Source organism: Cricetulus griseus, chromosome 2 (assembly GCF_003668045.3).
Source record: "Cricetulus griseus strain 17A/GY chromosome 2, alternate assembly CriGri-PICRH-1.0, whole genome shotgun sequence".
NCBI lineage: Eukaryota > Metazoa > Chordata > Mammalia > Rodentia > Cricetidae > Cricetulus > Cricetulus griseus.
Window position 1 is genome coordinate 316,842,953 of NC_048595.1, and position 17,494 is coordinate 316,860,446.

Here is a 17,494-nt window from a genome sequence, read left to right on the forward strand (position 1 = left end):
AAAAGCTAGTTAGTTCAAGTCCACAGCAGAGCTGAGTTATGAGCTGTCTGCTTGCTGTCTAGCAGCATGTGTCATCGAGACAAGTCTGAGCATGCGGGCCACAAATTTCCTAGTGACAAAAGCTTGAGATTAGCATTTCTAGGCAATGATTCTGATGTTACACTTTTTCCATCACACAAACACCAGCGAACATTCGAGACCAGCAGTGTGAACATTCAATAAATAGATTCTCTAGTCTGGGAGTAGTTGGGCTATTGGAGTGCAGTGTAGATAACCAGCTGACTTCTCACTGCCTAGACAAGACATGCTACTTAAGAAAATCTCTTCTGCGCTACTCCTCATGAAGAGTAGTTAATTCCTAATTCTCAGAAATGCCCCTTCCCCATGACCACTAGTGTGTGTGCTCCATGAGTACCTAGAGCTTCCTTGGGTTCATACAGACTCAGTGCCTGGGACAGGGCCTGGCATACAACAAGTGCTCAAAAATACTGGAGGAAATTACTAAGAGTAGAGTTGAGAGCAGGGATCTTGTAGCTTGCTTTTGTTTGCTGCTGATTCTGCAGGCCTACAATAGTGTCCAATACAAAGTAGGCACAAAATACATTGTTATATATGGTGATATATTATTCATGATTTATTGATAAAGCTTGCCTGAGGATCCAGAAAACAAAGTCAGCCTCAAGCTACAGAGATCAGGAAGTGGTGGTACATACCTTTAATCCCAAAACTCAGGAGACAAAGGCAGATGGATCTCTCTGAGTTCAAGGCCATCCAGGGCTACACGAGATTGAATCAGTCTAAAAGAGTAACGCTTTAATCCCCTCACCAGACAGGTATAAAATATAGGAGCTTGGGTCTTCAGAGTCAGTCTCAGGATTCTCCAGCCACGTTGAGGAGAGTATAGAAGTCTGGGATTGCAGTCTGAGGTGTTGTGGAGCCAGGATCGCCTTTCAGTCTGAGGTAAGACCTAACTGACTGTTTTGCTTTTCCGATCTTCAGCTTGAAGCTTGAACCTCAATATCAGTCTCTGGGTCTTTTATTTAATTGTGTTACAGTTATAGACCATGCAAGGAGAGAACCTACAGGACTCCAGCTACCTGCCCAGGCTGTGTCTTGTGGTGAGTTCTTGGCCTTTCTCATCAGATCCATACAGGTAAACAGCTGGGACAGCCCAGTCCCAAAGGAAACAGCTTTACCCTGTTGGAACTCATGTTCCAATCCCCATTTCCTGTTTCCTTGTTAATGAAGCTATGGAGGGCAATATTACGGGAAGGAGCTATTATAATAAAGTCACAGACCAATGACACAGAAGTGAGACAGCACACCATACAGATGTTTTGTTCCATCTACAAAAACAATTTTTAATGAATTAATATGATCAAACTATATTGTTTACATAGACCATAATCAAATCCACTCATTTGCATAGTTAATATATGGTAATAAAAATAAATACTAAAAAAATGAAAAAGAACCTGGATTTACACAGTGGTACCTGGGCTGTAATAGTTCTCAGCTTGCACTATGACCAATAATTTCCAAGCAAGCAAGGCCTCTTATACACCAAAAACTGTGAAAACCAGGTGCAGTGGTTCACAATTTAATCACAGCATTCAAGAGGTAGAGAGGTGAAGTGGCCTCATATACAGGAAGGCCTGGGTCTCAAAAGCACAAAAATATACAGGGAATTTTAGCAGGGCATTGGGAGGTGCAGATGGCCTCACCCAAACAAGACCACCCTGAGTGGTTTCATATTCACCTCCCTAGACCGGTAGCAGAGAATGCTACTGTACTGAGAGATGCTGAAAATCAAGGTGGCAGTGGAAAAGGGAATGCAGTGTGCGAAAGGGTCGGGGGAGATGTTCACTGGCATCAACCTCCAGAGTACCTTCCTCAGACCACCTCCTAAGGATGTTTCATTGACCATCTGAGTTGAAGGAGGCTACACAAGTTCCTAATTCTTGACTCACTAGAATCTGTGATGCAGCAAATGCATTCCAAGTCTCTCAGTTAGGTCTCACAGAGAGCATTTTCTATGTATTTGGTGGAAGAGTCCTTACTTTTCAGAACATCTTCTAGCTCAGTGTATTGCTTTGCAAAACATTCTAGGGTATAAAGTAGACACGGTGGTGCACACCTGTAATCTCAGAGCTTGGGAGGTGAGGACCGGAAGATAATAAAATTAAAGTCATCCTTGGCTACATAACAAATTTAAGGCCAGCCTGGTCTACATGAGACCCTTTCACAAGGAATTGGGGAAATAAAACAAAAGAAAATCCTAGAGTAAAGGGACTGTTAAGAATAAGACTAAAAAGGCTGGAGGGAGAATGGAGCTTATTTCTTTTCAAATGGTCTATGGTGGTCTGAATGAGAGTGGGTCATGTATTTGAATGTTTAGTCACCAGGGAATGGAACTCTTCGAAAGGATTAGAAGGACTAGGAAGTGTGTCCTTGATGAAAAAGGGGTGTCACAGGGGGGTCATTGAGATGTCAAAGCCCATACCAGTCCCAATCATTCCCTCCACCCACCACCTTTCTCTCTCTCCTACAGACCAGCATGTAGCTCTCAGCTATTGCTCCAGCACCATGGGCACTGCCATGTTCCACACCATAATGGACTAAACTTCTGGAACTATAATCTAGCCCCCAATTAAATATTTTCTTTTATAAAAGAGTTGGCTTGGGCATGGTGTCTCTTCACAGCTAAAGAACAGTGACTAGACAGAGCCATTTAATTTGTTCTGAATAACTTCCCATTATTCTTCAAGTACAATTGCAATCATGAAATTATAAACCATAATTAGTTCACAATAATAATAATAATAATAATAATAATAATAATAATAATAATAATAAAATCATTTATCACACTCACAAAGACAGCAAAGTTAATATCCAGGCTAAAGTTATTACAGTTCTCTACTCTATGACAGCAGACACAAGTTCCCCAGCGGACTCATCACCACAGCAGGGAGAGGGGTGCAATCTATCTAATCACCAATGCACCTCAAAGAGACAGGTTAGTGTCATGAAGAAATAAAAAAGGACACTTTTATCTTAGGATGCTTGTTGAGTCTTGTGTAGGCATCGGAAAGGAAGAAACCTAAGTGTCTTCACTTTAGGGAACACTGCCCTCTACTGGAAGGTATAAACAGCTTCTATCATTCCTTCGATGCATTCTAGGTCTACAAAATGTGCCTGTCAGTTATGTGGACCTAGTGGACTTGGGTTTCTTGCCAAATTCTTTCAGTTTGGTGCCTGCAGTCCTGTTCACCTGTCCCTTAGACAAATCAAACTCAATCTGTCTAAAATTGAGTACATTATGTGACATAGACCTGCCTTCAAGCCCACCCAGAAACACACCCCAGGCACAGAACTCTCCTTCCTCTCCACAACACTCATCTCACTCCCCACAACATTCATCTATCCCAACCTCATCTAAGACAACATTCATCTAGCCTCACCTTGCCCAAAGATGGCATTCATCTAGCCCCACCTCAGCCCTGGCCTTACTTTGCCATGGTATAGCCCTTCTAAATGACTTTCTAAAGCCCTGTAGCTTTCCTTGCCTTCCATTTAGACTTTCAACTGGAATCTCCATTCTCCCAGAGTGACCTTTCCAAACAGCTGTTTAAAACAGCTCCCAGAATTCTCAGGGAGAAGCTCCAGCCCCTTGAGTCTTTCGGAAGCCCTGTCAATCTGGCTGCTCTCAAGCCTGTGTTCTTGGTATTTCTACCACCACACATGGGTGTGCAGGTGGAAAAATGACCTGAATCCTCCCCATTCATCTCCACTATCTAGAATCCCTTTTCTCACTAACATCCTAACTCCAGGGACAAATCTTCCATGACAGCTGCATTGATCATGTCACTGTTACAAGCTACAACATGCTTGAAGCAATGAGTCATTTGAAAATGACTCATAGAGCACTTCCCATACTCTGCTTGGAGAGCTTGTTTTCCTGTCCAGCCACAACTGCAAACCCCACACCTCCGCCTCAGCTCAAGAACTCCAGCACTTATTTAGACTTCCTTTTATTCTGAATTAGTTTAAAGGTGGAGAATAAGGGAAGAAAGAGGCATGAGCTAACCTTTCTAAAATAAAAAAAAAAATCAGAAGTTGACTTTTAAAGGGGCCAGAGGTGCTGTAAAGATACAGGAAGCACTCTGAACTGGCAAGTTAGAAACTTATCACCAAGTATGTTTATCAGCCGAGTAAGAAACCTGACCAGCTACAGTTACGGCAGTAGAAGTGGACTAGGAGCTTAGGGGACGCCAGCAGTGCTGACACAACACCAGGAAGAAGTGTCTCACATAATCTTCAAGAAGAAAACATAACATTATCTAGACCACATCCTGGGCAGGCAGAACAGCCGGCAGTAGCCCTCCCAGAGCAGAACCATGGCAATTCCTCCTACCCCAAGCCCACGAGGCTCAGTCAAGGTTCAGTCACTTGTTCAACCCAGCAGCAGGTGCAGTGTGTATGGATACCACCAGAGCCCAGCAAGTCTTTACATGCTTTCTCCAAGGCTTCTTTTCAGCTGACAGAGAGGCAAAGAACCTAAGGTTACACTATCTGTCAAATACTCAGAATGAAACTGCTCTGTGCTGCTAACTAAATACAGGATCAAATACTAACCAGCTATTAACACTCACGGTAGAGAAACAGGGATCTGGCCACGTCTGTCCCTGACTCCAGCATCTGGAACTGTGATTCTCAGTGCCATCAGACTGGTATTCCTTTGCATTCTTTGATATTTCATGGAGTCTCATTGCTATCCCAATATTAAGTTGATAATTAATTCTGTTCCACATATGAATAATCTTTTATGTACACATTTCAAAATAAAGAAACCAGTGTAATACCCTAACTAAAATATGAATATAACACCCTGGCTAAAATATGCAGCAAAAGAAACTGATAATATGATCATTTGTATTTCAGCATTAACAATGTTTTCCTGTGCTGTAGCAGCCGCCATCAAAGAGCAACAGCCATGGCCCTGAGTTACCCCGTGGCTGCGGGCTCAACAAAAGTCACAAGGTGATCGACAACATCAGGACCATCAGTACAAATATAAGGTGACAAAAAATCATCAGCAAGCCCAGGCTCAGGTGGGGAGGGGGAGAGGAGGAGTCACCAATGACAACAAGTTCGTGTGGGACACGACCCAGGAGGATGTGTGGCTTTGTGCCCTACGAGCAGCATGCCACGCAGCTGCTCAAGGTGTCCAAGGACAAGGGCATGCCCAGGTTCATCAGAAGAGGGTGGACTCGCACAGGTGCACTAAAAGGAAGTGGGAGGCACTGAGCAACGAGACGGTGGCCACGAGGAAGACCAGGGTCAAGAAGGATCGGTACCCGTGCCACACCCTCCCCAATAGATGTTTATGCTGAAGACAGACAAACAACAACAAACAAAACACAATGTTTCCTATGTACCCAGTGGTAAGACTTGCGTAATTCCTAGATTTGAAGATTTGTGTAATTCCTAGATTTGAAGATTTGTGTAATTCCTAGATTTGAAGGGAAATTAGAATTTTTTTTTCAAGACAGGGTTTCTCTGTGGAGCTTTGGAGCCTATCCTGGCACTCGCTCTGGAGACCAGGCTGGCCTCGAACTCACAGAGATCCGCCTGCTTCTGCCTCCCGAGCACTAGGATTAAAGGCGTGCGCCACCAAAGCCCTGCTCGAAATTAAGATTTTATTCCACACGAGAAACATAATAATATGCAAAGAAGTAAAAATGCTTCCTATAAAAACTATGCCTAGTATTAAATCTACTATCAGATTATTTGTATAGAGAAAATCTGTGAACTACAGTAAGGCTTTTTTATATGCACCCCCCCCCCGAAAAAAACCTGCCACATTGAACAGAATGAGAAGCAATGACATTCCTAATGGCAAAAACAAGGGTGTCTGAGTGACCCCTTGTGCCTTGATGTGGAATAATAACATTAGTAGAACTGCATTCAAACTTGGTAGTGGCTCTATAGGACCAGCTCCTGGGTTTTCAGGACTATTCTGCACCCTGACAAACACCCCTGGTACCTCATCTCTAGATGACATCAGTCCTGCCCACTCCTCATGCCAACAAACATACTTTCCTGCTTTTGAAGCATCCCCATAAAGATCCACCAGTCCAGCCCAGAGGAGCAGTTATCCAAAGCTTGAATGAGCAAAGTAGGAGGCAAACTGAATCAGTCCCTGAAGATCCAGGGACCCTGACTCTGCTGAGGTCGCTGGGCTACTCTGCCCCCAGGCAGTGCAGAGTGCAGAGTGCAGAATGCAGAAAGTACAGAGGTGAGCTGCTTCGGCCCCTGCCTTGGGCCCAACTTCCACCTGCCCACTCTGGGAAATCCCACCCTGGGGTCTACAGGCAAAGTGAATCAGTCCCTGAGGACCCAGGAACCCAGACTCTGATGAGATTGCTGGGCTATTCGGCCCCCAGGCAGTGCAGAGTGCAGAGTGCAGAATGCAGAAAGTACAGAGGTGAGCTGCTTTGGCCCCTGACTTGGGCACAACTTTCACCTGCCCACACTGGGAACTCCTGCCCAGGGGTCTGCAGGCAAGTAGACTCGGCCCCTGAGGACCAAGCAACCCAGAGTCTGCTGACATCTCTGTGCCAGGCCTGCTCTTGCCCACCTGGAGAGCGAGCCTCGGACCTGCCTGCACCCACCTTGAGACCCATCAGAGTATTGAAGCCAATTGCAACCACCTGAAGAGAACCCCAGACCCATACACACCAGGAAAGGAAGTGACACCACCTGCACCCATTGGAAGAAGAGATGGGAAGACCACAATATAAGAACACATCCAACAACAGGGAAACCAATATGACACCACCAGAGTCTAGGGACTCTACACCAGCAAGACATGAACATCCCAACACAGAGGAAGCAGAAGAGAGTAACCTTAAAAACAACTTCATGCAGATGATAGAGATCCTAGGAGAGGAAATCAGAAAATCCTTCAGAGAAATGGAAGAAAAGACGAACAAAAGATGTAAGAAATCAAGGAAAGCCAAGAAAGCCAAGAAAATACAATCAAACAGATGAAGGAGACAGTTCAGGACCTGAAAACTGAAATAGAGACAATAAAGAAAACACAAACTGATGGAATGCTGGAAGTAGAAAAGCTGAGTAAACAATCAGGAACCGCAGATGCAAGCATAAGCAACAGAATACAAGAGATGGAAAACAGAATCTCAGACACTGAAGATACACTAGAGGAAATAAATTCATCAAGCAAAGAAACTCTTAAGGCCAACAAATCTTTAACACAAAATATCCAGGAAATATGGGACACTGTGAAAAGACCAAACCTAAGGATACTAGGTATAGAAGAAGGTGAAGAAACCCAACTCAAAGGTGCAGAAAACATATTCAACAAAATCATAAAAGAAAACTTTCCCAACCTAAAGAAAAAAATGCCAATGAAAGTACAAGAAGCATACAGAACGCCAAATAGAGTGGGCCACAAAAGAAAGTCCCCTTGTCACTTAATAATTAAAACACCAAACGTACAGAATAAAGAAAGAATATTAAGAGCAGCAAAGGAAAAAGGCCAAGTAACACATAAAGGCAAACCTATCAGAATTACACCAGACTTCTCCATGAAAACTCTGAAAGCCAGAAGGACCAGAATAGATATTCTACCAACTCTGAGAAAACACGGATGCCAGCCCAGACTACTATACCCAGCAAAGCTTTCAATCATCATAAATGGAGAAAATAAGATATTCCACAACAAAACCAGATTTAAACAATATGTAACCACTAATTCAGCCCTACAGAAAGTACTAGAAGGAAAACTCCAACCTAAGGAAATTAACTACACTCACAAAAACATAGGCAATAGATAATCCCACTTTACGAAAACCCAAAAGAAAAAAAAGCAGGGTAAATCCACATACAATAACACTACCAACAACAAATCAAAAACAAACAAGAATACACACTCAGCCAGGCAATGGTGGCGAACACCTTTAATCCCAGCACTTGGGAGGCAGAGGCAGGTGGATCTCTGTGAGTTCGAGTCCAGCCTGGTCTCCAGAGCGAGTGCCAGCATACGTTTCAAAGCTACACAGAGAAAGCCTGTCTCAAAAAACAAAACAACAAAACAACAACAACAACAAAAAGAATAAACACTCAATGGACCTTAATTTCCCCCAATATTAATGGTCTTAACTTGCCTATAAAAAGACACAGGCTAACAGATTGGATATGAAGACAGAATCCATCCTTCTGCTGCATACAAGAAACACACCTCAAATTCAAAGACAGACATTACCTCAGAGTAAAGGGTTGGTATAAGATATTCCAATCAAATGGACCCAAGAAACGAACTGGGGTAGCTATCCTAGTATCTAACATGTTAGACTTCAAACTAAAATCAATCAAAAGAGATGAAGAAGGTCATTTCATATTCATCACAGGAAAAATCCATCAGGAAGAAGTCTCAATTCTAAACATCTATGCTCCAAATACAAAGGCAACAACATTCGTAAATGAAACATTATTAAAACTCAAATCACAAATAAAGCCTCACACAGATATAGTGGGAGACTTCAACACCCCACTCTCACCACTGGACAGGACCACCAGACAGAAACTTAACAAAGAGACAAAGGAACTAACAGAAGTTATGACCCAATTGGGATTAACAGACATCTATATAACTTTCAATCCAAACACAAAAGAATATACCTTCTTTTCAGCATCACATGGAACCTTCTCAAAAATCGACCACATAGCAAACCTCAGCAGGTACAAAAGAGTTGGAATAATCCCGTGTCTTATCAGACCACCACGCTTTAAAGTTAGAATTCAAAAACAACACAAATTGCAGAAAACCTACAAACTCATGGAAATTGAACAACAGGAAATTGCACCATTCATGGGTCAAGGAAGAAATAAAGAAATTAAAGACTTGCTAGAATTCAATGAAAATGAAGACACAACATACCCAAACTTATGGGACACTTTGAAAGCAGTACTAAGAGGAAAGTACATAGCTCTAAGTGCTCACATGAAGAAACTAGAGAATAGCCACACCAGAGAGTTGATATCACAGCTGAAAGCTCTAGAACAAATAGAAGCAAATTCACCCTGGAGGAGTAGATGCCAGAAAATAAACAAACTGAGGGCAGAAATCAATAAAGTCGAAACAAAGAAAACAATTCAAAGAATCAATGTAACAAAGAGTTGGTTCTTTGGAAAATCAACAAGATAAGACATACCTTTATCCAAACTAACCAAAAAGCAGAGAGAGAACATGCAAATTAACAAAATCAGAAATGAAAAGGGGGATATAACAATGGACACTGAGGAAATCCAGAAAACCTGTACTCCACAAAATTTGAAAATTTAAAGGAAATGGACAATTTTCTGGACAGATATCACTTACCAAAATTGAATGAAGAACAGATAAACAACTTAAACAGACCTATAACCTCTAAGGAAATAGAAGCAGTCAGCAAAAGTCTCCCAACCAAAAAAAGCCCAGGGCTAGATGGCTTCAGTGCAGAATTCTACCAGAAATTCAAAGAAGAGCTAATACCAATACTCCTCAAATTGTTCCACACAATAGAAGCAGAAGGTTCATTGCCAGACTCTTTTTACAAGGCTACAATTACATTGGTACTCAAGACACAACTAAGAAAGAGAACTACAGACCAATATCCCTCATGAACATAGATGCAAAAATACTCAATAAAATACTGGCAAAGACCATACCAGAAAAATCATCCACTATGATCAAGTAGGCTTCATCCCTGGGTTGGTTCAACATTCCAAAATCTATCAATGTAATCCACCATATAAACCAACTGAAGAAGAAAAACCACATGATCATCTCACTAGATGCTGAAAAAGCCTTTGACAAAATCCAACATCCCTTCATGATAAAGGTCCTGGAAAGATCAGGAATAACAGGAACACACCTGAACAATATATATAGTAAGCCAACAGCCAACATCAAACTAAATGGAGAGAAACTCAAAGTGTTTCCTCTAAAATCTGGAACAGGACAAGGCTGTCTACTCTCCCCATATCTCTTCAATTTGTCCGTGAAGTTCTGGCTAGAGCAATAAGGCAACAAAAGGAGATTAAGGGGATACAAATTGGAATGGAAGAAGTCAAGCTTTCACTGTTTGCAGATGATATGATAGTTTACATAAGTGACCTGAAAAACTGTACCAGGGAACTCCTACAGCTAATAAACACCTTCAGCAAAGTGTCAGGATACAAGATTAACTCAAAAAAAAAAATCAGTAGCCCTACTATATATGGATGATAAATGTGCTGAGAAAGAAATCAGAGAAACATCACCCATTACAATTGCCACAAACAACATAAAATACCTTGGGGTAACACTAACCTAAAAAGTGAAAGATCTGTATCATAAGAATTTTGAGTCATTAAAGAAGATACCAGAAAATGGAAGGATCTTCCATGTTCTTGGATAGGTAGGATCAACATAGTAAAAATGGCAATCTTGCCAAAAGCAATCTACAGATTCAATGCAATTACCATCAAAATCCCAACACAATTCTTCACAGAACTTGAAAAAACAATTCTCAACTTTATATGGAAAAACCAAAGACCCAGGATAGGCAAAACAACCCTGTACAATAAAAGAATTTTCGGAGGCAACACCAACATCCCTGATTTCAAGCTCTATTATAGAGCTATAGTCCTGAAAACAGCTTGGTTTTGGCACAAAAATAGACAGGTAGATCAATGGAATCAAATTGAAAACCCTGACATTAACCCATACACCTGATTTTTGACAAAAAAGCCAAAGCTATACAATGGAATAAAGAAAGCATCTTCAACAAATGGTGCTGGCATAGCTGGATGCTGGCCTATAGACGACTGCAGGTAGAACCAAGTCTATCGCTATGCACAAAACTTAAGCCCAAATGGATCAAAGACCTCAACATAAACCCAGCCACACTGAACTTATTAGAAGAAAAAGTAGGAAATACCCTTGAACGGTACAGGAGACCGCTTCCTGAACCTAACACCAGTAGCACAGACACTGAGATCCACAACTAATAAATGGGACCTCCTGAAACTGAGAAGCTTCTGTAAGGCAGAGGACACAGTCAACAAGACAAAATGACAGCCCACGGATTGGGAAAAAATACTCACCAACCCCCTATCCGACAGAGAGCTGATCTCCAAAATATACAAGAACTCAAGAAGCTAGTCTCGAAAACACCAAATAATCCAATTAAAAAGTGGGGTACAGAACTAAATAGAGAATTCTCAACACAGGAATCTAAAATGGCTGAAAGACACATAAGAAAGTGTTCAACATCCTTAGCCAACAGGGAAATGCAAATCAAAACAACTCTGAGATACCATCTTACACCTCTCAGAATGGCTAAAATCAAAAATACCAATGGCCGTTTATGCTGGAGAGGATGTGGAGAAAGGGGAACACTCCTCCACTGCTGGTGAGAGTACCAACTCATACAGCCACTTTGGAAATCTGTATGGCGATTCCTCAGGAAAATGGGAATCAGTCTACCACAAGATCCAGCAATTCCACTCCTAGGCATATACCCAAAAGAAGCACATTCATACAACAAGGACATCTGTTCAACTATGTTCATAGCAGCATTATTTGTAACAGCCAGAACCTGGAAGCAACCTAGATGCCCCTCAACTGAAGAATGGATAGAAAAATATGTGGTACATTTACACAATGGAGTACTTACTTGTTGGAAAAAAAGGCAATGGGGACTTGAAATTCACAGGCAAATGGATGGAACTAGAATAAACCATTCTGATTGAGGTAACCCAGTCACAAAAAGACAGGCATTGTATGTACTCACTCATATGTGGATTTTTGACATAGAGTAAAGGATTGTCAGCCTGCAGCCCAGGCTGCCAGAGAGGCGGGTAAACAAGGAGGACCCTAACAGAGACATACAGGGTCCCCTGGAAAAGGGGAAAGGGACAAGATCTCCTGAGCAAATTGGGAGTATGGGAGGAGGGGAGAGGGAACTAGGAGAATGAGAAGGGGAGAAGAGGAGAGGTGAGGAAGACATAATGGGACAGGGAGGTTGAGTTGGGGGAAGAACAGAAGAGAGCAAGATAAGAGATAATATAAATAGAGGGAGACATTATAGGTTTAAAGCGAAATCAGGTACTAGGGAAATGTCAGGAGAGCTACAAAGATGACACCAACTAACAATTTAAGCAACAGAGGAGAGGCTACCTTAAATGCCTTCTCCTGATAATGAAATTGATGACTAATTCATATGCCTTCGTATAGCCTTTAACCAGCAGCTGGTGGAAGTAGAAGCAGACACCCACAGCTAAACCTTGAACTGAACTGAAATCCAGATGCAGAGAAGGAGGACTGATGAGCAAAGGGGTCCATACCAGGCTGGTGAAACCCACAGAAACAGCTGACCTGAACAAGGGGAAACTCTTGGTCCCCAGACTGATAGCTGGGAAACCAGCATGGAACTGATCCAGACCCCCTGAATGTGGGTGTCAGTGAGGAGACCTTGGAAATCTATGGGACCTCTTGTAGTGGCTCAGTACTTATTGCTACCATAGAAATGGACTTTAGGAGCCCATCCTACATGGAGGGATACTCCCTGAGCCTAGACACAAGGGGGTTGGCCTAGGCCCTATCCCAAAGAATATGACAGATTTTGAAGACCCCTATGGAAGGCCTCACCCTTCCTGGGGAGCAGAAAGGTTATAGGATGAATAGGGCATTAGTTGGGGGAAGGCGGGGAAGGAGGGGAGGGAGAGGAACCTGGGATTGACATGTAAAATAATTTTCTTTCAAATAAAAAAAATAATAAAAAATGTTAAAAAATAAAAAAAAAAATGAGCAAAGTAGCAAATGCTTAACTGAGGAAGGAAAGAATGAACAAAGCCAACTTTGGAAGGAAGAAACTAGGACATGGGGATACACCCCCCCCCAAAAAAAAGGCTGAGATGAAGCTCTGAAGATCTGGACCACAAGGACCTGGTTTAGGATTAGCAAATGGGTAAATGGGTAAATTAGCAAATGGGTAAATTTGCAAATGGGTAAATTTGAGTAAGAGGCAAACAAAATGGTGTACTGTACATGAACCTAGGGGTGTATTGTACCCCACAACCCTATATCTTGCCTCTACACCCCTTATTTCCTGCTATGCTTTAATGTGCACTTCAACAGACTGGCTAGCAAGCCCTGCATTTTCCAGGTTCCCAACATGGAGCAGGGGCAGGCATACCTCCTTCAGTTTCTACAGCTCCAGAAGGCATGGTTGGTCTCTCTTCTGTCTTCGATTCTTGTTCAAGAGCCTACAAGATAAAGGGGGGAAGGGTGGTAAATCACTGAAAACTATTTTGGGCCCGATATGCAAAAGAGGTAAAAATCACCATCACAGAGCTGGGAAAGCTGTCAAGGACAGTATGTATTAGGCGAAGAGGTAAACTCTGATAGAGGAACACACAGCCAGTATCCAAGGATGATGACAAGAAAAGTCGGATGAAACCCAGGGGCAAGGGTAAAAACCCTGTCACAAATTCTCACTTTCTCTGCTGTTCATAACCCCAAGTTTCTCAGGCATGCTGTGTATGAACCACAGAAAGGACCTTGACACAAAAAGGGAGAACTGAGTGTTGCTACACCTACCCTACTGGAGTGTCCTATACCCACATCCTACACAGGTGATGAAAAGAGGAGCTGATGAGGAGGTAGGACCACAGTCAGGGTATATCCAGAGTGACCACCAGTCAAAAAGTATGCAGGCTGGCACAGATTGTTCCTGGCTGGATCCAAGTTGCAGAGCCATCTCAAGGTCAGGGCAAAAAGATGCCCTCTTGTGATCATAGTTGCTTTTGAGATTCTCTTGGCCCATGAAAATATGAAGAAACATAAAATTACATTAATGAACTGAACAGTTAAGCAGCCCAAGATGGTGTCAATAGGTTCTACAATAAATCTTCAGCCTCATTGGGTGGAAAAAGTATACAACTAACATAGTTGGTGAATCCTACCACACAATTAAGCTGGTAGATTGAGTGAGTGCCTCATTCACTCAGAACATCCTAAGATCAGGATATGTATCCAAAGTACCAAACTACAAAGGGGAAGTGGGCAATAAGGGTTAAGGCATACATGGTGGGCTACCTCTGCCATGTCCCCTATAAGAAGTGCTTTTCTCTCTTTTGGGCCCCATGAGATTAGGAAAGGACTAGACCACATCTACAATGGATGCTACCAAGGAAGTATGATCTAGTTAGCTTTTATTGTCAACTTGATACAGCCTGGAGTCACCTGGGAAGAGGGGATCTCAGTTGAATAATTCTCTTGATCAGTTGGCCTATGGACATGTATACAAGAGACTATCTTGATTGATGATTGATAATTGATGACTGATAATTGATGTAGAACGGCCAAGCCCACTGTAGGCAGTACCATCCCTGGGCAGGTTAGATGGACATCAGTCAAGAGCATTCGCTGCTCTTCCAGATGACCTGGGTTCAATTCCCAGCACCTGTATGGTGGCTTACAACCACCTGTAACTCCCACTTCCAAGGATCTGATCATATTTTCTGACCTCTGCAGGTATCAGGAATGCACATAGTATACATACACAGGCAAAACACTCATACACATAAAGAACCCTAATAATCTTTTTTAAAAAGTATTTTTTGGCACACGCCTTTAATCCCAGCACTCGGGAAGCAGAGGCAGGTGGATCTCTGTGAATTCGAGACCAGCCTGGTCTACAAGAGCTAGTTCCAGGACAGCCTCCAAAGCCAAAGGGAAACCCTGTCTCGAAAAACAAAAAAAATAAAAATAAATAAAAATAAAAATAAAAAAAACAAGAAAGAAAGAAAGAAAGATAGATAGATAGATAGATAGATAGATAGATAGATAGATAGATAGATAGATAGATAGATAGAAAGCGGAGTGTGAGCCAGTAAGCAGCATTCCTCATGGTTACTGCCTCCAGGCTTCTGCCTTGAGTTCTTATCCTAACATTCCCTAATGATAGACTGACATGGAAGTGTTAGCCAAATAAACCCCTTCTTCCCACGTTGATTTGGGGAGCAGTGTTTATCAGAGCATCAGAGAACAAACTGGAGCAGGTGGCACCTAGTATAAGGAGTGATGCTTGGAAGAGGAGTCTTCATACAAGCTCAAGGCCTGAGTTAACCATCTGCCCACTGTTTACCCAGGGACAACCTTGACCTTGAACCCATCTTCCATTAAAGGGAGTTGCCAAGCCTGTGTGAGAAGAGGGCATCAGACAACACTAGTTTCTGATTACAAAACTAAATGTGAAATAAAACACCTAACTTTTTCATGTAAATGAGAGGCATAAAAATTTTTATTCTTATGGCCGTTTTGGAATACATCTTTAAACACTTAAATTTCCCAGTTGACATATTCATTATAGGTCAGTGCTAGGACCACATTTATCAGCACACTGACTAACACAAACAGGCTTTGTTAAAAAGAGATCATTTAAAAAACATTAGAAGGTACAGGCAAGCTCTCACCTATCACAGGTCAGGCTGCATATGTGGAAGGCTCTGAGTTCAATCCCCAACACAACACAACAAAATAAAACAAAAATATATACTTAGCTATATTTAGAATTCTATACACATATGTAGCATGAGACTGTATTTTTCAATTCTTTAAATCCTTCACTAAGTTTATTTATTTACTTATTTTGTGTATTGTGTAATTATGTGTGTCGCATGCATGTGCTGATGTGTGTGTGTAGCAGAGGACAACTCACAGGAGTTGATGTTTTCCTTCCACTGTGTGTGTCCCAGGAAATTAAACTCAGGTCATCAGGTTTGGCTGCAAGTGCTATTACCTTCCAAGCTACTTCGTTGTCCCAAATTTCTTAACATTTGCCACTACAGTTTGGATAGTTAGCAACAGTTTGACTTTTAGTACTGTGGTGGTTTGAAGGAGAATGGCCCCATAGGCTCATATGTTTGAATGCTTGGTCCCTAGTAGTGGAACTGTTTGGGAAAGGATTAGGAGGTGTGGCCTTGTTGGAGTGTCATACCTATGCCAGGCCCAATCTGTCTCTGTGCTCTGTATCTGGGTCTCTCTGTATCTGTGATTCTCTCTGTGTCTCTCTCTGTCTCCTGCTTATGGATCAGATGTAAGTTCTTAGCTAATGTTCCCAAGCCATGCTCTCCACCATGATGGTCATGGACTCACCCTCAGAAACTGTAAGCAAGCCCACAATTAAATGCTTTCTTTTATAAGCTGCCTTGTTCATGGTGTCTCGTCACAGTAACAGAACAATGAGTAAGACAAGTATTTATTACAAATTGTCAAGGCATTATCATCATCAACTACAAGACAGAGTGGAAAACATAAACATTAACAGCTCTGACCAAGCGTGGCTTTTGAAAGTGATGAGAAGCAGAGTTCTGGTGCATGAGAAGGCAAGCAAGGACTTGTCAAGGTCTTATGATTAAGTTCTACAGAGCTGTGGGTAACAACAACATTCCCAGACCACTTAAAATGAGCATGTCTCCTTGAAGGGACGGAGTATGGCTGTGGCCCCATGTACACAGAGCAGCCACTCAGATCATGATCATACAAAAAAAAAAAAAAAAAAAAAAAAAAAAACGGATTTCAGTACATATCAGATTCAATAAAGCTTGAATTATTTTTCTTTTCCCTCCCCTCTCCTTTCTCTTTTCCTTCTTGTGTTTTGAAACAGGTCTCAATATGTAGCCCACACTGGCCTAAAACTTGTAATCTTCCTGTCTTAGCCCCCAGAGTACTGGAATTATAGAAATATGAATGTTATGTATGTCACCACTCCTGGGTTAGCATGAATATACTGTATGAATACTCCATATGTATTCTCATTAATATTTATTGTTCACAATTGTCAAAGTGTAGTATAGACATGCCAAATAAGAATTGCCTTTGGGGGCTAGAGAAATAACTCATTGTTTAAGAGCCCTTTCTGCTATTGCAGATAATTACTGTTCAGTTCCCAGACACCACATGGCAATTCACAACCACCACTAAGTCTAGTTCCAGGGAATCCAACATCCTCTTCTGATTCCATGGGCACCAGGAACACACAGGTGCACACACATACATGCAAGCAAAACATGCATACACATAAAGTAAAAATAAATGGTTGATAAAAATAATCTGCCTTTTGTTTATACTTACAGTAACATCTAACCATGTAAGATATAGCATGACCAATTATAAATTTAAGAACGTACAGAAGCATTTGTCATGGCAGTTGGCGTGATTGGCTTTGGATGGCAAGAGGAATGCTGACCTTCTCCCTACCTTCCCAGACTTCTTGTTTACTTCCCAAGCAATGGGATTACAGGAGCAAGCCACCACACCTAGTTCTTAACTGGTTCTCTTATTTTTTTCATGAAACGAAACCTCAGAAACTTGTCATTCAACTCTCCTGCCATTGTTATTGTAGAGCCCACTACAATAAAATGATGTGGCATCTCATTT

General features: G+C 41.9%; 1 protein-coding gene across 4 annotated transcripts in view; it reads right to left on the reverse strand.

Moving 5' to 3' along the window:
- Positions 1–17,494, reverse strand: part of Arhgef28 (Rho guanine nucleotide exchange factor 28) — a 312,963-nt gene that overhangs the window by 151,776 nt on the left and 143,693 nt on the right. For all 4 annotated transcript variants that reach the window (XM_027401663.2, XM_027401659.2, XM_027401660.2 and 1 more), the window contains exon 7: positions 13,248–13,317. In XM_027401663.2, coding sequence (XP_027257464.1) covers positions 13,248–13,317 — 70 coding nt within the window. The remainder of the gene's footprint in view (positions 1–13,247; positions 13,318–17,494) is intronic.